Raw genomic sequence first — 25979 nt, 5'->3', positions numbered from 1 at the left:
GTCCTAAGGATAAAGTGTTAAGACAGTGTACAGGGACCTTGCACAGCGACTGACAAGTAGTGACTAGATTTCTAAAAAATATAGTTCTTTCCTGCTTCTTTTCTTTCCACTACTTCTGTTTAGCATCTGCACTGTCATTTGCCAGCATGTATTGAGTGACTACTTGGACAAACAGTGCATTCAGCACCCAAGAAACACCGCCCACCATGTGCAGGAACTCGCAGCAGATTTTCTTTGGATGTTATTTATTCACTTGTTACTTATAACTGATATTTGTGTCTAATGTCCAAAAGCATTTGAGAGGGCTCTGAGTAAAAATACACATATATGTGAATGCATGAAGACCAGAGAGGAAACATAAATGGTATCCTGAGCTAGAGTGAAGATAATTATCTGACTGCTGTAGTGGAACACTAAATTTAGTTCTAAGATTAGTGATAACAAGGGAGGCAAAAGGGGTGGTAAGCAGGACACACACACAGACACACAAGCATATAATGTGGATACATACATATGTGTGTATTTAGATAGCAAATGATAGCTCTTATAAGGTAACTTTCTTTTTTTTCTTTTTTTTTTTTTTTTGCATTTTAGGGCTGCATCCATGGCACATGGAGGTTCCCAGGCTAGGGGTCCAATCAGAGCTACCACTGCCAACCTACACCACAACCACAGCAATGGAGAATCTGAGCCATTTCTGCGACCTACACCACAGCTCACAGCAACACCGGATCCTTAAGCCACTGAATGAAGCCAGGGATTGAACCCGCAGCCTCATGGATCCTAGTTGGGTTCGTCAACCACTGAGCCATGACGGGAACTCCTTATAAGGTAAATTTATATAAAAGTTATCTTTGGACACCTAGAGCGTGTAAGAGGGCAGTTAGCAGAACAGCTCATTTCCTAAATGCCAAACATTTTATTATTACTGTTACTGAGAATCAACAAATGTGACAATACTGAGAGATTTTGCTTCATAATAATATAGAGCAATAGGTGATGATTCACGGGTTGGTGTATTGAAAATAACTCCTTAATGCTGTGAGTAACCATTTTGCTATAGTGCTGATCCCAGCTGCATTACTTACCACGACTGATCATCAGGTGGTCTTTCAGAGAAGTGATTGGCGTTAAAATGAGAATAAAATGAGGATAGTGGTCCCCAGGGTACTGTATGTTTCGTGATTTCAGAAATAAGTGATGATAAGGAACCTCCATTGGGTCAGTGATTTTGGTACTCCGTCATTTTTTTTCATGCATTTCAACATGAAAGTCAAATTCATATTGGTAATAGTTCAAAAACTAAAAATGTCTGTGGTGCTATAAGTTGTATCCCACGGGCATGCCAAGTTTCCTTATATGCCTAGTCCTTATTTCGGAGTGTTCACTGAAATGAAAAAGTGATTCCATCTGCATTACAAAGTTTTCATAGCATCATAGCATCACAGGCTCTTAAGGCATTGGAAGTGAAGGAGAGGCAAGGAGATACAGTGGGTTTTCTGTGCTAGAGGGCATGCCGAGCCCTTCCAGAGATGTTTAAGGGATGTCTTTTCTTTTATTAGCAACCATGAGATGAGACCCTGACTTGTCCCTGTGGAAACCAGCTGGGCCAGGGTTTGGCTTGTCTCTGTTCTTTCACCGTCAGATCTGCAGCCTGTGCTGTCCTCCAGACCACAGGATGGAGCAGAGGGTTCTGTAATTTCTGACCCACCTCTCTAAACCCTTTTTGACAGGAACATCTGATTGAGAACGAAGTGTCGATACTGCGCCGAGTGAAACATCCCAATATCATCATGCTGGTGGAGGAGATGGAAACAGCTACTGAGCTCTTTCTGGTGATGGAATTGGTCAAAGTAAGAAGACTGAGAGATTTCTTTTTTCTTTTCTTTTGGCCATTCTTGTGGCATGCAGAAGTTCCCAGGCCAGGAATCGAACCCAAGCCATAGCAGTGACACTTCTGGCTCCCTAACCCCCTAGGCCACCGGGGAGCTCCCATGAATAGAGAGATTTCAAGAGAGTTCAATGGTGCCAAGGCCTAAGACTTACAGTAGTCTTAAAGGACCTAATTGAAAAAGTATTTTGCTACTCTGAAACAGTCTTTATAATCTTCAGTTTTAGTAGCACTTGTGTCATTTTTTTCATCCACTCCAGGCTGATACACCTTCTTTGTTACTTTCATAGGATGGGCGCCGTTGATGTCTTGACATGTTCTTTTATGTGTCCTTCAGGGTGGAGATCTTTTTGATGCAATTACCTCTTCAACCAAGTACACGGAGAGGGATGGCAGCGCCATGGTATATAACCTGGCCAATGCCCTCAGCTACCTCCATGCCCTCAGCATCGTGCACAGAGACATCAAGCCAGAGAACCTCTTGGTATGCCATCTCTGCCTTTTCTGTTTCAACTCAAGAGACAGTAGTCACATGCCAACAATCCTAAATAGACCATGACATGTTAAAACTCCACACCAGCCCGGCGGTAGGACACTGAGAGAATTTAAATCTAGAAAAGCAAGTCGCCGACCATAGTATGTCAGTGGATTTCTTGACTTGATGGATATTTCTGCATTTACTGTTTACCAGAGGTTAGAAAACATGTTTTCATTTACATTTTGATGTTTTAACTGGGGAAAGTACGAACAGTAGTAACCGAAGAAAGGTGAGCAGGAACATTTTTTTATGAGACAAAAAATTCGGAATAATAAATTAGGGGCAGAATTAGAGGCTTAGAGGAGCCAGAAGTAGGACCCGAGGGTTCATTTCTACACAGGACAGAGCTTTGGAAGTAATCGAGTCCACTCATCTCAGCTTTATGGCTGTGGAAATGGAGACTCAGAGATGCTAACTCTTCTCGGCTAAAAGTTCCGGTTGTCCCATTGTTCTCCAGGAGAAAGTCTTACTCTGTTAACGGCACTCAGCTTCATAATCTGGTCCCAAATTACCTTTCCAGCCTCTTCTGTTATTCTTCCCTACCCATCTGGTCAGCATGGCACTCACCTTCAAGCCACAGTTAACTCACCTCACGGTGGCCTTAATAACTAAATGTAGCTTGCTAATTGGGGCAGTCCTCGTGTCCACATTGTAGGGGAACTTTAGAGCAGGCGATTTGGGGGTTCTGCACACACGCATCCCCCCAGACACTTGGCTTCTCCGGTTCCACCTTTCAGGGCTGAATATCATCTAATAATCATTACTGCTTGGGAAGTGAGCTTATCTGAGTCTCCAAACCCAGGTTTTCCCCAGGCCCAGGAGCCATAGAGACCTGACTTAATCAAGTAGCATTACATGTTATTGTTGATGCCCATACTGCTTCTCTCCCCCAGCAACATGGCAGACACGTTCATCTTGTAAGATACTGAGCAAGGCATGCCTTCTTGATATTGCTGCAGACCCCCTGGGCAGAGGCAGTCATGGCCACCTCTGGTTTCTGCTGTACCTGCCGGACTGTGGTGATTTTATCGTTTCCTTGTCTATCGTCTTCTCAAGGCTGGAAGCACCCATGGAGCGTGGTGCATTTCAGTTACTGTTACACCCCCACATAAGCACACAGTAGATGTGGAGTGGATGGCTGGTGACTGACCACTGATGGTCACTTAGCTAGCCAGCAGTGGGCACTCAACCACTGGTCTTCACAGCCTGCTGTCTGCTTGCAACACACAGTAATTGCTGAATGGAGTCTACACTGATGGATGGGCTTTGGGACCATCCCGAGACTTTATGCCAATTCAGATTCCCCTTTTGATAATATCCTTTGATAATTTCTAAGTGTCCACTTAAAAGTATGTGAGGGAGGAGTTCCTGTTGTGGTCGGTGATTAAAGGACCCAAGATTGTCTCTCTGAGGATGTGGATTCGATCCCTGGCCCTGCTGGGTAGGTTAAGGATCTGGTGTTGCCATGAGCTGTGGTGTAGGTGACAGATGCTACTCAGATCTGGCATTGCTGTGGCTGTGGTGTAGGCTGGCAGCTGTAGCCCTGATTCGACCCCTAGCCTGGGAATTTCCATATGCCGTAGGTTCGGCCATAAAAAGAAAATAAATGAATGAATAAATGAGTGAATGAATGTGAGGGGGTTCCCTGGTGGCCTAGTGGTTAAGGATTCAGCATTGTAACTGCTGTGGTGTGGGTTGGATCCTTTACCAGGGAACATCTGCAGGCTGTGGACATGGCCAAAAAAAAAAAAGTATGTATGTGAGGTTTTTTACCTTCCTGTCTTCTGCCTTGAGGGAAAGTGTTTCATTTTTGTGTGTTCCTGTTAGGAAGATAACTACCACTGCCCTGTAAAACAAGATGTATTATTGGACTCTGTTTTATGAACTCTCAGGGCAAAGAGGCCAGGCCTCCAGATGGACGTGAGGGTGCTGTCCTCACTCCTGCAGACTGGCTCCTGCCCGTCACAGGCTGCAGTCTGGCAGGCCCAGGCGCCTCCACCACTGACACTGACGGAGCTTGGCCAGGGGCTTCGCAGACAGAGGTGACAAGGCTGTCCCTGGGTGTGGCCAGGTGTTCAAGAGGACACCCCCTGCTCTCCACGGCCCCTCTCACCCCGGTGGCTGCAGTTACTGATGTTCCTCAAGGCCTGGTGGTTACCACGGAGCCCACATGGCAGCTCTGCCTGCCGAAGCCCAGCCAGCGGGGAAGGTGGCGGATGCTCAGTGAAGTTTCCCGTAAAGCCGAGGGTGTCCACTTCCCGGCTCCCTGATTCCACTCTCACCCCATTTCTCCTCTTTCCCTCTCACAATTTCTTAACGTCTGCAAAACCTCAGTATCTGCTACGTCCTGCTGTTCTCCTGTTACGCATCCCCGCAAGATACTGTCACGGGGATTGACGTCTCCATCAGGCCTGCCGCGTCTCAGGACGTGGCCGGGAAACTGGAAGTGAGTGCCTCGTTTAGTCCCACCTGCCCTGGATGGGGTCCCCCTGCTTGAGACCTGCCCCAGCCCCCCTGTGCTGCCCAAGGGGGGTGGGGGAGAAGATGATAAAACTGTTGTCTGGGTGAGGCTCCTGTGTGGCAGGAAGCGGCCACGGAGTCGGGTTTTGGAGACTTTCAGCTGCACAAATCTGAGTAAAATATGTGTCTGCCTTGGAGACCTAACCAGACCCCCCAGCAGATTCTAGAATGAGTCAGCATGTCGGCCTCGGCCTCAGATGAGAAAGGGCCCTTGAGGTGCTAAAAGTAAACAGCCGTGGTGACTGTCGGCCCATTGCCACTTGGAGAGGGAATTCAGTCTTTAAACAGCAGAGCATTCAGACATGGAGTTTGCAGCCCCTCCTCTGGCAGCAGCGTTATAACTTAAACCCCTGCCAGCCGCGAGGTACGGGTCGCCGTGTCAGGGAGCACAGGGGTGGCCGTTAATGCCGTGAGTTACAGCCTGGCGGTGCCCTGTCAGACTTAACTAGGAGAGACCAGTGATAAATTCCAAGTTGCCAGGCGTTCTGGGGACGGGGGAGAGGGGAGGAGGGTTGGTTTCTCATAGTTGAAGTCCTTCTAAATCATGATGTTGGCATTTTATTTAGAGGATGCACGGCCGGCCGTGCGCTTAGCCTGGGGGACCTGCGTGCCTCAGGTCTTTCCGTTTCTCATTCTCAGAGCAACTGCTGACAGCACCGCTCACTTGTGGTGGGGTGTTTGAGCAGCACAGGCCTTGGGGGCTCCCGGCAGGGCTTGTTCAGATACCACTCAGAGTCTGCATCTCGTGAGGGCTGTCAGATGGGTATCTGTCTCAGAGGGGAGGCACATTCAGTTACCTCCTCATAACTGGTGTTTTCTGAGCCTCGGTTTCCTCATCTGTGAAGTGGAGTTAACTGTTCTGTTCTCATTTACCCAGCAGAGAGACTGTAGGAATTGGGTAAGACAGTGTTTGGGAGAATACTGGAATCTCTGGAGTCCTCTGAGGCTGTCAGTTACTGGGGAGATCTGGACTCTGCCAGAGTGGAAGGCCTTTAGGGTCCCTGTGCATCTAGTCAGCTTTCTCTCGCTCTCCTTTTTTTTTTTTTTTGTCTTTTTAGGGCCGCACCTGCAGCATATGGAAGTTCCCAGGCTAGGAGTCAAATCAGAGCTGTAGCTGCTGGCCTATACCTCAGCCACAGCAATGCGGGATCTGAGCCGCATCTGCGATCTGCACCACAGCTCACGGCAATGCCAGATCCTTAACCCACTGAGCAAGGCCAGGGATCAAACCCCTGTCCTCATGGATACTAGTTGGGTTTGTTACCGCTGAGCCACAATGGGAACTCCTAGTCACCCCTTTCTTAAAATCAGTCCCTTAAAGCAAAGCCATGTGCGTGTGTGTCAGTTTCTTTAAGCAATATCATAAATGTGTGTGGGTCAAGATTTATAGATGTATATATATTTTTCCTGCTTTGAAGAGAATCTCCAGCTAAGATTTGATATATACTTACATTCTCTTTCACATATTTGCTTCTGTGTCTAGCGTTGGGGAGAGATGAATCAGATAAAATATTATTATTTCAGGCTTGCCTACCCCTTGTGATACTTCTCTTTTGATGTTTAGCCAAGGAGTACCACTTGCCCAAACATAATTCAACGGTTATAGACTATTCAGTCCCTTTCTATTTATGCTTCTGCATCTGACTCTGAATTCCTTACAGGGGATGTGAAAAACAGGACTTCTGGGACTCCTGGGTATCTGACAACAACCCTTAAATACCCCCTAGGCATCTCTAAATTGAATGTCTAAAATAAACACTATTTTTAAAAATGTGCCTAATGAGTGTATTTTAAAGTTGTAAAAACAAAATGACATTAACAAAACTTTTTTTATGTTTTTACTCATGATGCAGACATCAAGAATTACAATGTTTCTTATAATGTTCTTATCACTGCAATTACTTGGGGAATTTCTTTGTGAAGTCTGGGTTTCGGTAAATGCATCATAAATTCTAACTGTAATTCAGATTGTTCTCATTAGTGTTTACATTAAACATAATGGATGGAGAGTTGTCCTAAGACGAAGCATGACTAAGAACCTGTCTTCTGTTGCTTTAGGCTGAATCATTAGTAGCTTTGAATCTGCTTCTGCTGAGTTGTGGGCTGACTCAGAATGAGAAATATCTGTGATGGGCTCCAGATCCCCCACCATTAGTCCTATGAAACTTGGACGCCATAAAGATGCATGCTGGGCATATGCATTTAGTACATAATCATTGAATCAGTTATAAATACTAAGGTGAAGAAGATTTCTCTTAGGCTACTGAGAACCTCACAGGCAAGGAAGGTATTCAGTGTCATCGTTAAAAAAAAATGCCTGTGAAGGTTGGGGGTCATTGGCAGGGGATAGCCTGAGGTTTTTCTGTTGATGTGTTTATCAATCACTCCCCTCATTAAGTACCAGACTAATGGGTGACGTCAACACACTTATCTTGAAAAAACATAATTTTCTAAATTTTTTTCTTCCTTTAGTAAGTAGCAGCTTAGGTAAAAATCTGGTTCGGTTCATAGTAAAATATAAAGGAACACAAAATATGTTGACATGTGAAAACAGAAGGGTATGACATAGGTACAGGTAGGGTTTCTGCAGTTATTCCCTGAAATTCAGTGTTTTCAGAATGGAAGTCCCAGAGGCCAAATAGATTGTTACAGATCACAGAGGCAAACCTCAGTTCTGCTCTCATAAACACGTTTGCTTCCAAAACGATCCATTTAAAAGGTAGCTTCCAGACTTTTATCCCATCACGGAAGTTTGCTTGTCTATTTGTAAATTAATTTGGAAATTAATTTTTCCAAAGTATGGAACTACCATATGTTCATTGTAAATGTTTTGGAAACTACTATAAGGAGTTTTTTAAGAACAGCTATGGGTTCTGAGATTGGCTTTCTTGTGAACCCACTTTGGGCCCATCTCTCTTCCCTTAGAGCAAGTTCTTAGATTTCAGGAAAGGAGATTATGAAATTTGCATGTGGCTGAAATGCTTTCTAGAAAAGTTGCTTCATTTTTAGCAAAAGCATTCACTTCTTCACCAGCATGTTTTCCGTGATGATTCTCTGATCAGTCAACCCTTCCGGGGGAAAAAAAGGAACATTTTTCAGGTCCTGATCTGCATTACATTTCAGTCCATCCTCACACCTCCCCCATGAGGCTGGGGCAGGTGTCATCCCATTGCACAGATGAAGAAACCCACCCAGGGCAGGCGAGGGACGGTCAAAAGTCGCATAACCAGACAGCAGCTGGAGTGGCTGGTTATGCGAGCTCAGGCTGTCTGATCCCAAAGGTCATTTTCCTTCTAAATTTCCAAGGTTCTCCCCTGTGTAATATTTATATTCATCATTGTCTGGAGAACGAGTCCTAATTTCTCTTCTAAACTAAACATGTAAGTTGGAGAGTGCCTGGCGCTTCAGTGGACACTTAATAAACACCATTTCTGAGGGTCGCAAGCCCCCCACTTCCCCACAGTAAGCACACAGCGAAGGTCAGTGTCCTGCCTCCAGGCTCAGAGGCCTCCCAGACCACACCAGGTAAGAGCCACCTACACCCCACCCCATCCCCGTGTATACTGTGTGCATTCGACTCTAGGTAAGGACCTTTTGGCAAAGGAAGAAATGTCTTTTCATACTTCACACAAAATCACATGCCACCTGTCTAAAAAGAAAAATCAGAACTTTGAAAAGCAGCAGAGATCAACTGTGGTGTTCCTATCACAAGCAACTGTTTCTTTTGATTTGTTTGTAAATGTGTCTGTGTCATTTCTGCCTAATTCCAAAGCATCCCCCCCTCCTGCCCCCCTCCCCAATCCCTGAAGGGGGTAAAAAACAACTTCTGATTATTGGCTGATTCCTGTTGCAGGTGTGTGAATATCCAGATGGAACCAAGTCATTGAAACTGGGAGACTTCGGGCTGGCCACTGTGGTGGAAGGCCCTTTGTACACCGTCTGTGGCACCCCAACTTATGTGGCCCCAGAAATCATTGCTGAAACTGGGTAAGACTCCTGGTGGTTTGGGCTAGTCCTTTAACTTTGGTGGGAAAAGGTATGTTTAGCTGCCACCGCCGCTGTGTAGGCACGTGCCTCTTGGGAAGGTGGAGGGCTGGAGAGATGTTACCTGCCCCGGGACTGTGATCCCAGGCACCCCGACTTCACCCCAGGGCCAGTCTTGGGAATAACGGTGGTTGTCCCCAGCGGTGGTGGGGTTGGGCAAAGAGCAGGAATGAAAGGAGCAGTTTGGCACCGGGACCTTTCTTCCTGACAAACAGAGGCAAGGGCTCCAGCGGTTGAAGGGCTCCCAGGAGTAGTATCACTGTGTCCCCTTTCCCACCCCTTTGTTTTCCCAGCTATGGCCTGAAGGTGGACATTTGGGCAGCTGGCGTGATCACGTACATACTCCTTTGTGGATTCCCGCCCTTCCGGAGGTCAGTGGCTCTTTGAGGGACAATATTTGAGTTATAAACCCTCTCCCTTTGATCAGGAAGCAGACATTCCACTCCTGGCAACCAGGACCAGAAATTGGTCAATGAAAACATCAGTTAAAAATTATATAAACATTCCTTTCACTTTTTAACTTTAAGTTACAACCTATTAACGTATATTTGTGTCCACACTTTTGATGGGCTTTTGCTTTGTGCATGGTCCACTGAGCTTCCTGAGGTTATTCTTCCGTAAAACTTCGTTCTCAGTCTTTTTCAAGAGGCGTGAGATTTAAAGATCCTTGTGAAGCAGTCTCACCCTTCCAGGTAAGCCTTTTTCCAGTTCCTGATAGTTGTGTCTTCTCCTTAATTCAACAGCAGTTTTTTCAACAACTCACTTTGTTTTTTCTTTTTAGGGCCACCCCCGCGGCATATGGATGTTCTGAGGCTAGGGGTCGAATTGGAGCTGTAGCCAACAGCCTATACACCACAGCCACAGCCATGCAGGATCCGAGCTGCTTCTGCAACCTACACCACAGCTCACAGCAATACCAGGTCCTTAACCCACTGCGAAGTCAGGGATCGAACCTGCGTCCTCATGGATATTAGTCATGTTTGTTAATCGCTGAACCATGACAGGAACGCCAACTCACTTTCCAAAGCACCCAACCTGGTTCTTATAGAAACAAGGAGCTCTTCTCTTTTAAATTCATTTTGTCTGTTTACATAGTATTTCAATTTAAGTAGAATTACAAATAATTTTGGCATAAACAGGCCTGGGAATAAACGGACTGACCCTTGATGACCCTGCACTCACCTGGTGGCTGCACACGGGGTCTGGGTGTGTGGTAGGGCCCACAAAGGGTGCTTGTTCCCAGCAGTTTGTGAGCAGAGGGCAACTCTGTTTTGTTTTGGTCATGCCCATAGTGTGCAGAAGTTCCTGGGCCAGGGATTGAACTTGTGCCATGGCAGCATTCTGAGCCACAGCAGTGACAGCACTGGATCCTTAACCCACTGAGCCACCAGGGAACTCCAACATAGCATCTTTTTTGATCAGTTCTGTCTCCATCTTTGAAGCAAATGAACATGTTGAAGAAGAAGTTCATCAAAGGATGCATGTTTGATTTTCTTCTGAGTTGTTGTAAATGTTCTTTTCCTTTCAATCCCTTCTTTGGTTCATTTTCCAACTGTGTATAGAGTAGCTACTGTGGGCTGGACACTCTATACTAAGTGGTGGGAATCAAATGGTGAACAAAACGTATTTTCTAAGGCCATGGTGTTTAGAGTGGAGTATTTGGTCAGGAAGTAAAAAATGGGTTTATTTCATCCTCCCTCCTCCATTTGAAGCTTTCAAAACACAGAAAAGTTGAAAGGTTTATCTTTTTCAGATGATCAATTTTCAGTGGGGTTGAACAGTTTCTTGGCTGACATTACTATAAAATAGAAGAGTGGCACAGAGATGTCCCTCCCTACCTTGGAGAGCCTTCTGATGTGAGGACACATTGCAGGAATATTGATCAAGCAGACTAAACGGAACAGGAGGATGCTCAGCCGAGGGCTCAAAGTCACAAAAGATTTCATAAAAGATATGGCATTTGAGCAGGACCTTTTCATTGTGGCACGTGTTGGGCTTCTGTAGGTGGAAAGGTCTTTCCATCTGGCCGTCAATATCATGGTTTTCCATCACAGTCACTGCCTAGGTGGGTTATACGGACTGTAGGATTACTGGACATAGCAATAAGTTTTTTTGCTGAATAACAAACTTCCCCATAAATCATTCTGTGGATCAGTTGAGCAGGTCTCCTGCTCTGGGCTGCCTCAGTGGGGGCATAAGGTCTGGTGTGGTGTCACTCACCTGCCTGCCAGTTGATTGACTGCCAGATGGGATAACAGATACGGTTTGGTCATGTGCCTTTCACCATCTGGTGGGCAAATGTGTGCTTCAGGTGATGGTGGATATAGGATTCCCCAAAGTAGCCAGAGGAAGGACAGGCTCCCGACCCCAAGCACTTTCCAGGTCTCTGCTGGCCTCACATTTTTTGACTGATATCCCATTGGCCAGATGAAGTCAAACAGCTAAGTCTGGGATAAATGTGGGACATTAAGTGTGTACATAGAGGTGAATAATGTGTGGCTATTTTTACAGTCCCACTGTGCCCCGGCTGGTTGCAGTGATGACCTCTTTGGAGAACTAGTCAAGTGTAGAGGGTGGTGTGTCTTGATCGCAGGTAATCCTAGGGCCAGTTACAGCAGAGTCCCCCTCCTAGGTGAACCCAAGTTGAGAGCAATTGGAAAAGGGTAGCCAGGTTCAGTTGTAGAGGACTGTGTGCTCACAACTCCCTCTAGCGTTTCCACTTGCCAGTGCAGCCTGGGAATTTTTTCTTTGACTTTGCTTTTTACATTTTAACAGAAGTGAGATTCAGATTGAATAGTATGTATCTATTTTGACTTGTTACCCTGTGGAGAGGAGCTTCTTTGTGGGATCTAGAGATAAGCCTAGATTAAAAGCAGTAAAACTACATTTTGAAAGCTGCTGCTGCAGACATTATGTTCAGAAGCTGGTCCTACTTCTAATAGGTTGCTTTTGGAAATGTCTTCCCTCTTTCAGACAATGTTGTGATAAAAGAGAATCAGTTATGTAAAATGCTAGTTATAGAAGTGTCTTCACAGCATACAGAGATATTCTGCATAGATTTTATATATATATATATATATATATATATATATATATATATATATATATATTTTTTTTTTTGTCTTGCCTTTTCTAGGGCCGCACCCACGGCATATGGAAGTTCCCAGGCTAGGGGTTGAATCGGAGCTGTAGCCACCAGCCTACACCAGGGCCACAGCAACACGGGATCCGAGCCATGTCTGTGATCTACATCACAGCTCACGGCAACGCCAGCTCCTTAACCCACTGAGTGGGGCCAGGAATTGAACCCACATCCTCAGGGATACTAGACAGGTTCATTACCACTAAGTCACAACAGAACTCCCCCAAAGCTTTTTAATTACAGCTATAACTTGGAATCAACAGTTTCAGCTTCTTTAACTGTAGTGTCTCTCATTCTTCTTTCAGGATTTTCAGGCTTTAGTCTCAGACTGACATGTATTCTCTTTCCAGCCTTTTCAACACAAGATTCATTGTTCCTGAGAAGGATGCTGATTTTTCAGAGGCAACTAAAAGTTTAGTTATTGTCTAAGCACATCTGTTCCGAGGGTTGCTGACCACAAGTGATATTTGTCTGACTCTACTGAGATATTTGATGTTTCTCTTACACACACACACACACACACACGCATCTCTAAGTGAAATGTTGGCACATCATTTGTAAAATAGCTCACAACATTTTTCAAGTTACCTCGTCTGACCTTTAACCACTTGGCACTGGGAAGAGTGTATGCAGATTCTTGCTATTTCAGGTTTTTCTTCATGAGCCTTTTCAGACATACAACACTATACTGTTTGAGAATTTAAAAGTGTCTGAAGCATCTTGGCCAGATTGCAGAGTATAAATGTGTTAGTAAATCCAGGGTAGGTTTAATCAGAGAGGCTTTTATTATGTGACTGCTGAGAAGGCTGAGTTCTTTCAGCGCTGTTCTGAAAGAACAGCAGCCTGAGACTCCCTAGGCTTTTGCAGTTCACAGCATGGGGTCCTAAGGGTGCCGTTCTAATTGCCGGCACATCCTGGGATTTTTGGTTGGCTCAGGTTGTTTTGTCAAGAGCCTAAATCATGTGGACACACCCCAACATTTTAGCTGTTTGTTAACAAAATAAAAGTCATACATGAGCTATTTGAGATTTCAGAAAAATAGTGAAAGGGAGATGAGTGCACTCATAGAGCGGGAAGACTGAAAAGAACGATTCTGGAAATGAGTGGGTTTTTTTTTTTTTTTTTTTTTTTTCTGTCTTTTTACAGCCACATAGAAGGCATATGGAAGCTCCCAGGCTAGGGGTCAAATCGGAGCTACAGCTGCTGGCCTACACCACAGCCACAGCAAAGTGGGATTCGAGCCACATCTGTGACCTACTCCACAGCTCATGGCAACGCTGGATCCTTAACCACTGAGCAAGGTCAGGGATCAAACCCACATCCTTATGGATGCTGGTTGGGTTCATTACTGCTGAGCCACTATGGGAACTCTAAATGGGTGCTTTTTTCTATCTTCTTCTAACATTGTCTCCTGGGGTCCTCTGATTTGCTAAAAATTTCTATAAAGCCCCATTGTGTTCCTAGGTGCATCCTTTACTCATTTTCAAGGAGAGGTGAGCTGAGTTTTCTCAATAGAGATGTACAGTAAAAAGGAAAGGAAACTACTTAAACACCTAGAAAGAAAGAGTCTGTGCTCACTCAAGAAGCTCCTTTCTCAGGAGAGTGGATGGGGGCATCTCTTGCCTTGCCCTGTCACCGGACCTGACTTGCGCTGCTCCATGTGCCACATGACCCAGACGTATGGACTAGCAGTGTCGATTCCACTGGGCTTGGTTTGGTGTCATGGCTGGTCACAAAGCCAGCTCACAAACGCTACTCTTTTCTCCCAAGCAGCTGCCTCATCACACAGCCCCAGGATCTTCCTCTGGACACTGGCCTGAACCCTCTCTTTCTAGGGACACCCCCCTTGCCTTTACACACCCTAGGGGGTGGGTAGCGTGAGCAGTCCCCTGTCCTGAAGGCTGGGTGGGGTCCTGCAGGATCCCCCTGAGCAGTGAGGAGGCTGCAGGTGTCCGTCAGGATCTCGAAATGTTGCACACTTGCCAGGGGAGACTGAACTTCTGCTCCCAGGTTTTGATCTAGATTCTAGCAGCCTATCCAGAATTTTCCACTAGGGTTTTGTGATGGCCTAGAAGGGCAGTGACTTTGTTCTCACTCTGGCCATTGGTGTGTCCACCAAATGAAAGGGCTCTGTGGCTGTAGAGATGTCCAGCTTCCTGAATTTTCCCATCAGTGTTTCCATGTTTCCATGGCACCATCCATGGAAAGCCAAGTTGTCATTCATTAGGCACCAGCTGTGTTTGCAGGTGCACCTTTTTTTTGGGGGGGGGGATGGGGAGGGAAGGTAGGCCCAGGGTGGGGAGGGATGCCCACCTAGGGGTAGCAAGGCAGGTTTGCATCAGCCTGTGCGGTTCTAGTTGGTGTCCTTGGATGGACCTTTCTCTCAGACTGAGCTTCAGTGAAAGTCAAGTTCCGTTGGGGAGCCAATTATGCTGTGAACATTGTGTTCAGGTTCTGAACTCCTTGTGACTTTTTCACATGATGCCTGCTTTGCTGATCTTTGGTTGCTTTATTGGAAAGAGTGGAAAGAGGAAGAGCAAGGAGATCTGGCTCAGACTTGCTGCTTTTCTGCTCTTATTACCATGAGAGATGAAGTGAGGGCAGATGCTGAGCTTGTTTGTTTTATGAAATGAGGCTTTACATTATTTGTGCATTCCATTGGGGGGCAAATATATATTTAAAAATTGATCATTTTAAGCATTTTTAGGCATACAGTTTAAGTATTAGGTGGTATTAAGTACATTCACAATGTTGTGCAACCATCACCACCACCCATCTCTGGAATATCTCATCTTCCCACACTGAATCCCTGCGCCCACGAGACACATTTCTTGCATCATTGTGTCCTTTTCTCTCTCTCCTTCTCTTTGTCTTCTTCTCTCCCCCCCTCTTCCCCCCCCCTTTTTTCTTTTGATTCCCAGGCCCATGGAATTATTCTTTGGGTCAGTGGCTAAAGGGGGAGGGTATCATTGCCAAGGCAGGTGAGATCCACAGCTGAGACATGAAACACCCCAGCCAGAGGGGGTGATTCCTCTCTCCCCTCTTCCCATGAGCATCTTGTGGGAAAGCCATCTGGTGACCCTGACTCTTCTTCCATTTCTTTGTCACTGACAGTGAGAACAACCTCCAGGAAGACCTCTTTGACCAGATCCTGGCCGGGAAGCTCGAGTTCCCAGCCCCCTACTGGGACAACATCACCGACTCAGCAAAGGTACCTGTCCTGGCTTGTTTCTGGGGGTTGCATCCTGTCCAGGGGGCCTCACCTGTCAGGTGGGGCCATCACAGCTCTTGGTGCTGAGCTCTGGGTCTGTCTTGACTTTTGATGTGGGGTCTTCTTTCTTTAAGTTCATTCCACAGTGTCGCCTCTGAAATGCTTAACCAAATTCTGAAAGCTGAGCTGGCTGCCCACCTTCCCAGTTTGCTGCACCAGCCTCCCATGCTCCTCTAAGCCCTAAATGTTCGTTCTTTCATTTCTTCGAGAAACATGGGACCGACACCCATCAGACTATAGGGATGGACTTTTGAGACATGCTGAATTGCCAAAAGGAGCAGCACCGCAGGTCTGCACTGCGGAATGATGATAATGAGCAGAACTCTTAGGAGGGAACATCTTGGTTTAAAGTACATTCAGGAGAGAGCTTGTCTCGCTGCCGCCGACTCAGGCAGCTGGGTCAGCGTAACTGCTTCTTAGGCACAGGCAGTGGCGGCTGAGCCACTGTGTTGGCTGTTCCATGCAGTTCTTGGTGCCAACTCAGATTTTTGTATTTATGCTGGATCACACCCTTTTGTCTCCTCAATCATTGTCTTCATTTCTTTCCAGGAACTGATCAGTCAAATGCTTCAGGTAAACGTTGAAGCACGGTGCACTGCTGGACAAATCCTGAGTCACCCCTGGGTGTCAGTAAGTGCTCACGTTCCCAGGGACCCCACACCTCTGTGCCCTGTGGCCCTTGCACAGGCAGGGTCCTGCATCCCAGTTCCATGGCAGATTACATGTCTCTGTTCTCCAGTGAGCAAGTAGCATGAAGGGAGCTCTCTGGGAGGAAGAGGTTGGCACTGAGCTCTGGCTCTGTGAGTGACCTGGTGAGCCACTGTTCCTCTCTGGGCCTCAGGGTCCTGGTCTGTGAGACAAAGGGTTCAGGCACGATGCTCTCCAAGGAGCTTTTGCCTTCTGTTGCCCTGGGGTTTACATGAGAGCTTTCAGGATTTGCCTGGAGCGAGCATGTGACAGATCTCTGTCTTCATGGCCTGGGCTCCCAAGAGGGCTCCTGCTGTGGGTAGGGGCTGTGTCATGTTGCCAGAGCTGCCTTGAGCTTGGGTGGTGCCTTAGATTTGGGGTAAACATAGCCCACAGAACAGCAACAACACGAAAATCTGCATCTCCCTCAATGCTGGAGGTCCTGGGAGAGCGACATTAATTCAAGGGCGTTGGCCGACTTCGGGGCCCACCTTGTGCATCTCTGCTGCCCCCACTGTCCCACGTGTTCTGACAGCTCTGTTCAAAGTCTCTGGGTCCTGCTAAGTGACTTGGCTCTTGGACCACGTAGCTGAGATGCCATATTTTTTTTTTTTTTATGAGCAATGAAGACTAATAGCTATCCCTATTCTTTTTTTTTTTTTTTTTTTGTCTTTTGTCTTTTTAGGGCCGCACCCACGGCATATGGAGATTCCCAGGCTAGGGGTCAAATCCCAGAGGCACAGCAACGCCAGATCCAAGCCACGTTTGCGACCTGCAGCACAGCTCACAGCAGTGCCAGATCCTCAACCCACTGAGTGAGGCTGGGGATGGAACCCGCAACCTCATGGTTCCTAGTCGGATTCATTTCCACTGTGCCAGGATGGGAACTCCTGCTATCTCCATTCTTGATTAAAATGATACACTGTTCATTCATTTTGATGTTTCCATGGGAGGGATCTGTACTAAATTAGGTGGCACTGGTGCTGTGGGGGAGGGTCTCAGAACCCTGAAGTCTGTCCTTCTTGTGCCACCAGGCCCTCTGCCCCTCCTTGGCCTGCTCCAGACCTAAGGAGGGAGCAAGTGGTAGAAGGGCTTTCCGAGGGCAGGGGACTGCCGAATAACAGTGATTAATTTTCAAAGGTCGTCGTTCCCCTGACCTTGTGACCAAGGGGAGCCCATTTAGGAAGAGATGGTGGTGCGTGACCATGAAGGAAGAGATGTCTCTGGCAGTTCCCGTCATGGCGCAGTGGTTAACGAATCCCACTAGGAACCATGAGGTTGCGGGTTCGATCCCTGCCCTTGCTCAGTGGGTTAACGATCTGGCGTTGCCGTGAGCTGTAGTGTAGGTTGCAGACGCGGCTCGGATCCCGTGTTGCTGTGGCTCTGACATAGGCTGGTGGCTACAGCTCTGATTTGACCCCTAGCCTGGGAACCTCCATATGCCGCAGAAGCGGCCCAAGAAATGGCCAAAAGACAAAAAAAAAAAAAAAAAAAAAAATAGATGACTCTGACATGAATGTCACAATCCATGTATTTGATTCTCTTCTGTAGGATGATGCCTCCCAGGAGAATAACATGCAAGCTGAAGTGACAGGTAAACTAAAACAGCACTTTACTAATGCGCTCCCCAAACAGAGCAGCACCACCAGCGGGGTCTCCGTTATCATGGTAAGTCAAACACGTGCTTCTGCCCGTGGGAAGGGGCTTTGTCTGGCCCGACTGCTCAGCCCATATTGAATCTTAGTAGCCAGGTGCTTCCCTCCCGTGGCAGCGGGCACCTTCCATTTTCCTCTCACTCCAGGAACGGCTTGGCATTCAAGGGGCACCCGTGCAGCCAACTTCCAGATCCCTAGTCCTAGGGTAAGAGGTTGTGCAGGTCCCAGCAAGGCCAGGCTGACGGGCCCCTGGCCAGGGAGCTCTGGCCTCTTCTCCTGGGCTCCCGGCCCCCCAGGCAGCTGCTTCTGTCCTCAGCTTTGCTTTCCCGCCTGGAGGGGGGTTCCCAAGCCCATGTGGTAACTCCCTGAATACCCAGGGCCTCACAGAGATGCTCTGAGCTATGAACTACTACTCTTTGGGACTTGGGATAAGAAATAGCCAGAATTAGGCAAATTTGCAGCTTTTAAAAGAAAAGAACAAGGGAAAAAAAATCAGTTTTTTAACAGGGTTGGTAAAATTTTATGAGATGTCAGTAACAATGATCCCCATATTTTTTCAGATCTTGCCTCTTCCAAAATGTTATTAAGGCAGCTTACTTAAATCCATAAATATAGCAAATGAAAAGTGGCCTTAAAGTAAGTTCAGCAAACGGGAGAAGGAGGCAGAAAAAATTAAATTGAGCCAGAAGTGTGGTCAGTACACCCAACAGCAGCTGTCCAGACCTGAGTCCTTGTCCACCCAGAGCCGCAAAGCCGCCCCCGCCCCCATGCATCCCCACCTACTGCGGTGCCGTGTCCAGGGCACCAGGTCCTCAGCCGTGACCTCTCTTCGGCCCACACCATTCACAGGATGAGGGGCGGGCGAGGCCTGCTTCCCAGAGCCAGAGGTCAGGCTCTCCAAGGAGGCCTGATCACAGTGGGGATCTGCGGCCCACAGGGTCCCCAGAGCCTGGCAGTGAGCCATGGACCGTCTCCCCAGCTCCACCCTCTGACCTCTGGACAGGCCCTCACCGTCTGGAGCGGTTCAGTTCCTACCTACCATGGAGGAGAACAGTTGCTTGTCTCCCGGGGCGCTGTAGCCCCTACCCGCATGTGGGTCCCGATAGACGCTGGAGGGAAGGTCTTGATCCTGATGAGCGTGGAACACGTGGTGTGGCCTGGAGCCTCCACCACTGTCCGGACACCACCGGCCTCTCCTCCCCCAGGGGCTGCATTTAGCTGGCTGCCCTCTGTCCCGTCCTCTCCTGGGATTCGTGGTCTCCCCAGATTCCAGGCTGGACCCACGCAATGGGCTCCTGATGCGCTCCTGGGGGTGCTCGGTGCCAAGGCAGCGGGAGGGCCTCTTGCGGTGTGGTTTTCCTGGCGTTTCACCAGGACTCTGCTGAGCCTGAGAACGTCAGCTTCGTCACAGACTTGCAGCTTAAGCCCTTTCAACAGAACCACCCCGCCTGAGCCCACAGAGGGCGAAGGGCTTCACGTGGTTCATTCCTGAGTGCCAGCGCTGCCCACAGGGAGTCACAGCCCTGCTGCCAGTGGCAGGGTGAGCGGACATTTAGAAACATTAAAAACACTGAAAATTGGCAATAGGTAATCAAAAACCTTAAGCGTCATTTGTTAGAAGCACAAGTGAATAACCACATGTGAACTTGGCCGCATGGTCTCCTGGAGGAAGACCCTTCATGGGATGTGCGGAGAGTTCCACCCTGGTTCCCTGGGTCACCTCTGACTCCCAGCCCTGATGGCAGGGGATGGCCGAGGCCTGGGGCCCGCCAAGTTTCTGGAATGATTGGCCCTTCTGCCACGTGGCCCAGTCTGGGCAAGGACCTCTGGGCCCTCAGACAGAACCTCCGTCATACAGTTTACAAATGGCCTTTTCCATTTGCTGATGCAGTTGAACCGTTAGGTTTCAAACTCCTGAGCGTTCACAAGATGTTTGCGCGAAGGAACAGGGCTTTCTTCTGCGTAATTCCAGCGGTGACTGTGCACGTGTGTGTTCACGTGTGTGTTCCGTGTCATCTTGGGCATGTCGTTAGGGCTCCATCTAACCCCACGTTCCCTACACAGCTCTGCAGCTCCTTACTGGGGGGAGGCGCTGACTGACGTCAGGGCGCTCCCATCCCTCGGGGGAGATCAACAAAGCCTGTCTCTCTGGAGATAACCGTTCTCCTGGGCCAAAGAGCTGGCCTGTGACTTTTGGCTTGTCCCCCGCAAGCAACAGCCATCCGGCCTCCGTGGGCTTGTTGTCCTCATCCCCGCCCAGCCAAGGACCTGGCCCGCGGCATGGCCGTGTGGGGGTAGCTTCTGTGTCGTCACCCTTGCCCTCTTCACCATTACTGTGTGTCTGTGTGTTCCGCCCTTGGGAACAGTTTCAAGTGTTCCTTTAAAAGTCACTATTCACAAAGGCCTCTCCCGGGTATTTATATGGTCTCATAACAGACGTACATGAGGCGCAGGTGGTTGCCTGCAGATACAGGTAGTAGTGGCGACCACGTACACAGGTTCTGAGGCAGGATCCTCTCAGACAGAGCCTTACTCTCTGTTGCCACCCCCAGTGTCCCCTCCCCCCAAATTGGAGCCTGAGGCTCCAGTGAGAAAATGATAGGATAGGATAGGAAAGGTCAGTGACAGTGCAAGAAAGTAAAGTTGATGCTCTTGTCTGCATTTTGTTTGACAGTTTGATTTGACAGTTTGAGAGACACTTCAGAGTTTCACTCTGGGCCCCGTTGAGACTCTGGGGATCCCGAAGCAGAATTCTGGTATTCAACAAGCTGTGCTTGACTGGAGCAGTCTCTAATTCTCAGCCCCTTTTAAATCTGCATGCCTCTCTTAGACTTTGACACCGGCCTCCAGCTCTCAGCTTCCTGCGGGGGCAGGTCTCCTGCACCTACTGACGCCCGTTTCAGCCAAGCACACTCTTGGAAACTTGACCTAAAACTTCTCAGCTTGCCACATTGCCTGCCTTCCCAGACCAGAAGCTGGCGAGCGCCCAGGAGGACTCCAGGAGTTCTCCTGCTAGAGGCGATTTGCCCTTTAGGTGACAAAGCAGCTTGTGGGGAATGATGGCATATGGATGGGAAGCTTTGGGAAAGCTTTTGTTCTTTCCCCAGATACACTGCCAAAGATGCACCTGCATCAATAAGACAGTGTAGAGTCAGCGAGGCTTTGGGACAACAGAAGAGTATCGGGTAGGATTTGGGTTAAGACAGGCCTGTGGTTGCACTGGCCTTTTCTTCGATGCTTCGGGGAGGACAGGGCATCTGCAGGGGTTCCTTGCCAAGCCCAGTGGCCTCGCTGCAGCTGGGAACTGGACGAGGCCTCTCTTGGCGGGAAAAGGCCTTAGGAGAAACCCCTTTTTGTTGCATTTTGTAGCCTGGTAGCCACCTGGAGAAAGGATGGATTCAAAAGGAGTGCTTCCCCACATGGGGTTTGCTGCTTCTTTCAAGGGGAAGTGGGGAAGGACTGGGGCTTAGTTTAAGGTAGACAAAACTGTCTTGGTCGTGTTGCTTCTGTTGAAAGTAAGTCTGGTTTCTGTCCCCGCTTCTCTCCTCCCTCCTCTTGCCTCTCCCGCCGCCTGCATTGCTTCCCTCTGACTAGGTCCACGGCGAGGGTACGTACTAACTGCACGGCCATGCTTCTTTCCGCTGCACACACTTGTCCTTGACGGGAAGGGAAGAGGAGAAATAATTGCGGGGCTGTTGGTTTCTTCCACCCGGGGGACATTTTATGGTAGAAAAATGTGAATACCTCATCACTCCGTTTTCAGTGTTTTCACTGAGAGCCAGCCTGGCCTCTGCTCATACTTGGAGCTCGGAAGCCTGTTAAAGAGTGATGCTGAGTTTCCCATTTGGCTTTTCCACAGTTACCTCTCTTCCATGTAATTAAACTTGTCCTTGGCAATGACCAAGGGCTCAGCTTGAGGCAGGAAGGGCCTGTAGAGGATATTGTTGACATCGAGTGCCCTGAAGGCAGCGGCACACATCCAAGGAAGCCCCACTGTTGTTCACATTTTCTCCAGACTTTTTTTTTTTTTTTTTTTTCAGTCAGAGTACAGAAAAAATTGGTGGTGCCTTTTCCCCTCAAAGTGGGTAGGTTACAAAATTACTTCTGGCCCATGTGCCTTTTAGCTAAAGGTGCCCAAGAACTGAAAGCTCCCCACATTTAGAAAACCCAGTGAGAGGGTAGTGAGCATCCTACCTGAAAGCCAGCCCGAAAAGGAAGACAAAGCCCAGGCCCACCTGCCAGGCTAGGGTCAGAAAGCAGGGCGGCTCCTGTGCTCCCACAGCACAGGAGAAACCTGCGCGGGAGGAGAGCAGGGGCCGTGGTGGAGGCTGGAAGACTAATGCTGCCTCATGGATTCCGAGGCTTTCAAAGATTATGGAGCCTCAGGGGTTAGCGGAAGGGGTTACTTCCAATCCCTGGTGGGGGACCTTGTACGGAAAAGTTAGTTAAGGCCTCGCACTCTCGTGAGGTTTGCTTTTTGTCCAGGACTCTCCTGGGTTCCAGGGCCTGAGAGAAGCGGTGGGAAGCTGTGTGGAGCGGGGACGGTCGCGGTCCCGGCGTCCAGGGCAGTAGGAGCAGAGGCCGTGCCTGGGGCTGGGGGTGGAGGGCTGGCCCGGGACTTCTGCGGGGGCGCTGGGCGTTATTTCTCCTCTCCCGCTCTCGCCTGCATGCTCTCGCCCTGCTCGCGCTGGCGGCTCCGGCCAGTGGGCTAACGTCCTGTCCCCTGTCTCGCTGCTCTGTCCTCAGAACACGGCTCTAGATAAGGAGGGCCAGATCTTCGGCAGCAAGCTCGGCGCCGAGGGCAGCCGGCCCGGGCAGGAGCCCCCCGCGTCCCGGGAGTCGCCCCCGCGCCCCTGCTCTCCCGCCGCCGCCTCGGCGGCGAGCGGCCGGGGACCTGGCGCCGCCACCGCGACTGATTCACCGACATCTGGCCCGGGTCTGGAGGGGCCTGTGCGCGCAGGCAGCTTGGGGACCGGTCCTCGGAGTGGCTTCTTTTAAAAACCCGTCTTTTCAGTTCGGTGGACATTTGACAGCGTCACCAGGAGGATGTTGCAACTTTTATCCGGCATCGAGTGCATTTTTATAGAAACACTTTGGATGAACCCCGACCTCTCCCTTATTTAAGCAACTCGGAGGGCTCCCTTTTTCCTACAGACAGCTTGGAACAGCGCGTGTCCCTCTGGTGGGCAGGCTTCTGGCCGCAGGACCGGGCCCTCGGCTCCGGAGCTCTCCCAGGATGATAGTGCCTACTACGTCCTTGTGCAGGGACCAGCCGCGCGCTTCCTTCTCCAGGTCCCGCTGCAGGCGGAGCAGGACCAACCGGCAGCCCCAGGAGCCATCAGAGCCTCTTCCTCCACCTGCTTCTCACCTACAGTGACAGAAACACCGAGGGAGCCTGGACACAGTCAGGCTGCGTGGGAAGGTGCCTGCATCCTCTGTTATTAACCTTCTGGAAGGCTGCTGGCAGTTTTTCCTCTTTTCCACCACCCTGCTCTTTTTAATGACGATTGTACATAATCAGTGTATTTGTTTTACCTGCTCATCTTCTAAAACAGGTGGGTCTGTAGTTCATTGTCATTGTTAGACTTTTGCACCCTTACAAGTGTATCCAACCTATAATAAACTCTTCCTTCTTGAGAAAAAGTCATCAGGGTGAGCAGAGGTTCCTGCGTGGTTGTTTTACAGAGGATGTGTGGTCAAAGCAACACCTCCTTGGCCAGGAGGTTCAGGAAGGTGCCAGTGTCTGCTTGTGTGAGGTCTGGGGGCACGACGAGGGAGAGAGACGCTTGGGAAGGACACACGGAGGTGTGTTCTGGTGGAAATGTAGTTGGTAACAGGTGCAGAAACTCACACAACAAAAGCTCAAAAATCAATAAAGATGATTATAGCACAACAGAGGACTCTAATGGAACCAGTGACAGGAAGGTCAGGGTTTACTGAAAATGGGGAGTTGGGGCACCTGCTCTGGACTGTCTCTGTCTTGCTCAGAGATTGCGCCGTCTTCAGTGTATTTTGGCTCTTGGTTTCTGTTCCCTCAAAAAGTCTGCTTGCCTCGGCTCTGGCTCAGCCTGGAATTGCTTCTGTCCCCACCGTCTCAAGGCTGACAATGCCTTGAGCCATCTCTTTCAGCTCTGGAGCTCTTCGTTCAAACTGCTGCGCGATGATTTCTCTCTGGGCTGGTGCTGCCCATGAGCCAGTGTAGAGGCGGGTACAGGAATCCGATGGGCTTCCAGGCTTCAAGAGGAGGTGGTGCTGGGCAGGTCCAGAACATTCTGCTCGTCACTGTCCTCACTGGTTAAGAAGCAAGCTTTTTCATAGCTTCCAATAGAAAAATTTTTGTTAATGGACGTGAAGAACTAACATAAAAGGAAGAGGAGAAAAATGAAAGTAGAAGAATGATGGAACGAGGCCTCTAGCACTGATCAGAGACTGAAACCCAACTCTATCCCTTGAACTGCAAGGATCAAAGACATCTGGTAAAGACTTCAGAAAATAAGTGGCCAGTCACTGTCCAGCACGTGCTGGCATGCTCTGTGCCACCCTTGGATGGCCCAGAGACCGGAGTAGCCTGAACTGGGTGTGGCAGCATGGCCTGGCAGTTAAAGAAAAGCAAGGATCTTAATCCCACAAACACCTTGAGCAGTAAGCGGTGTGAAGGAGCAAGCCCAAAGTCAGGTGACATAACCCAGGTCAGAGAGCTGGCAGGAGACAGAGCCAGGAAGTGGTGTCAGATTCCACAGATTGCAAACCTGGGCTCTTTCGGAGGCGACCTGCCATCCAGGGCACCTGGGATGTGTGTGCTCATCCAGATGAAGAGCCTAAGTAAAGGCTCCGACACCACAAGCAAACTGTTCATTCACCCACGCATTTAGCAAACATTTCTTGGACTCTGATTCTGGCCTCAGAATCCAAATTAAATACAGGTCCATGAATACTGGGTTCCTCTGCTCCTGCACGGTGAGAGCGGAACATGCTTTAGGTTTGGATCCATGTCTAAAGAGCTGACCTTCAAATAGGATAAAGCAAGGGAGGCAGTGATATGCCGAAGCCATCAGGGCACCTGCCGGGCTCAGCCAAGAGTGGGTGTGTGCCTACCTTTCTCTTTCTTCAAAGAAGTTGTGACATGGAAATATATGGATTGGAAGCATTTGGTAAAATTCCCCAGAATATTTTCATGAATAAGATTGCGAACCGCAAATGAGATAGGACAGAACGGACAAACCATATTGAAAGCAGGAGTGCTGGTTGGTGATGCTGTCTCAGAGCAGGACTTCCAGGGCTGTTTGCTGTCCCATGGGAATACAGTGTAAGCGCCGTCATTTAACATTTTCTGGTACCACATTAAAAAAGGTGAAAAGGAAGAAGTAAAACTAATTTTATAGTACATTTTATTTAACTCAATGGATCTAAATATACCCAAAGTATTATTTCAACCTGTAATTAATTTTAAAACAATCATTGGGATATTTTACATTCTTTATACTAAGTCTTTGAAATCTGCTGCCTTGACATGTATAACTTTTCTCAGGTTGGACCAGGAATGTTTTAAGTGTTTAATAGCCACTGACTTTGCCTCCCATAGTAGACAGTCCAGCTCCAAAAAGAAAGGCTTAGAGTTCCCGTTATAGCTCAGCAGTAACAAACCTGACTAGTAACCATGAGGATGCAGGTTCGATCCCTGGCCTCATTCAGTGGGTTAAGGATCTGGCGTTGCTGTGAGCTGTGGAGGTCGAAGACAAGGCTTGGATCTGGCGTAGCTGTGGCTGTGGTATAGACTGTGGTACAGCTCCTTTAGCCCCCTAGCCTGGGAACTTGCATATATGTCCTGGCTGCGGTCCCTTAAAAAGACTAAAAAGACAAAAGGGGGGGGGGCTTGTCCTCTCCTCTCTTGCTCTTGTTTTGTTTTTGCGTAGCGTGTGGATGACAATGTAGAAAGAGTGCTTGTCTGTTGTTTTCAATGGGCAGGACTGATTTGAAATCTGGGAGGTTAGAGCACTGATCCAAACCTGAAATGTGAGATCACAGCATGAGGTCCCATGATTCTCTTACATTGCGGTGGCCATGGCCTTGGTGTTCACGGCTTCATGGGGAAGATCTGAGAGGGGAGAAGTTCAGGGAGTACTGTTTCATTACGCACCAGCAGAACTGCTTAAATGTTAGCATAACTTCCCACCACGTGTGGTTCTGCGCTGGGGCCTCAGGGGGTGTGGTGCAGATAAAGCAGCCATCAG

The 25979-nt window shown here is 48.6% G+C and overlaps 1 protein-coding gene across 9 annotated transcripts in view; it reads left to right on the top strand.

The window, feature by feature from the left end:
• Positions 1-25979, top strand: part of DCLK2 (doublecortin like kinase 2) — a 174669-nt gene that overhangs the window by 143644 nt on the left and 5046 nt on the right. For 4 of the 9 annotated variants that reach the window (XM_021100644.1, XM_021100642.1, XM_021100646.1 and 1 more), the window contains 8 exons: positions 1734-1853; positions 2229-2375; positions 8803-8936; positions 9287-9364; positions 15250-15346; positions 15956-16036; positions 17645-17761; positions 22495-25118. In XM_021100644.1, coding sequence (XP_020956303.1) covers positions 1734-1853; positions 2229-2375; positions 8803-8936; positions 9287-9364; positions 15250-15346; positions 15956-16036; positions 17645-17761; positions 22495-22746 — 1026 coding nt within the window. In that variant the 3' untranslated portion in view covers positions 22747-25118. Of the gene's footprint in view, positions 1-1733; positions 1854-2228; positions 2376-8802; positions 8937-9286; positions 9365-15249; positions 15347-15955; positions 16037-17644; positions 17762-20422; positions 25119-25979 lie in introns of those variants that run through there. The other 5 variants (XM_021100649.1, XM_021100650.1, XM_021100647.1 and 2 more) reach the window with 3 other exon arrangements.

This window comes from Sus scrofa, chromosome 8, assembly GCF_000003025.6.
Source record: "Sus scrofa isolate TJ Tabasco breed Duroc chromosome 8, Sscrofa11.1, whole genome shotgun sequence".
Taxonomy (NCBI): Eukaryota; Metazoa; Chordata; class Mammalia; order Artiodactyla; family Suidae; genus Sus; species Sus scrofa.
This window is presented reverse-complemented; position numbering and strand designations above follow the sequence as displayed.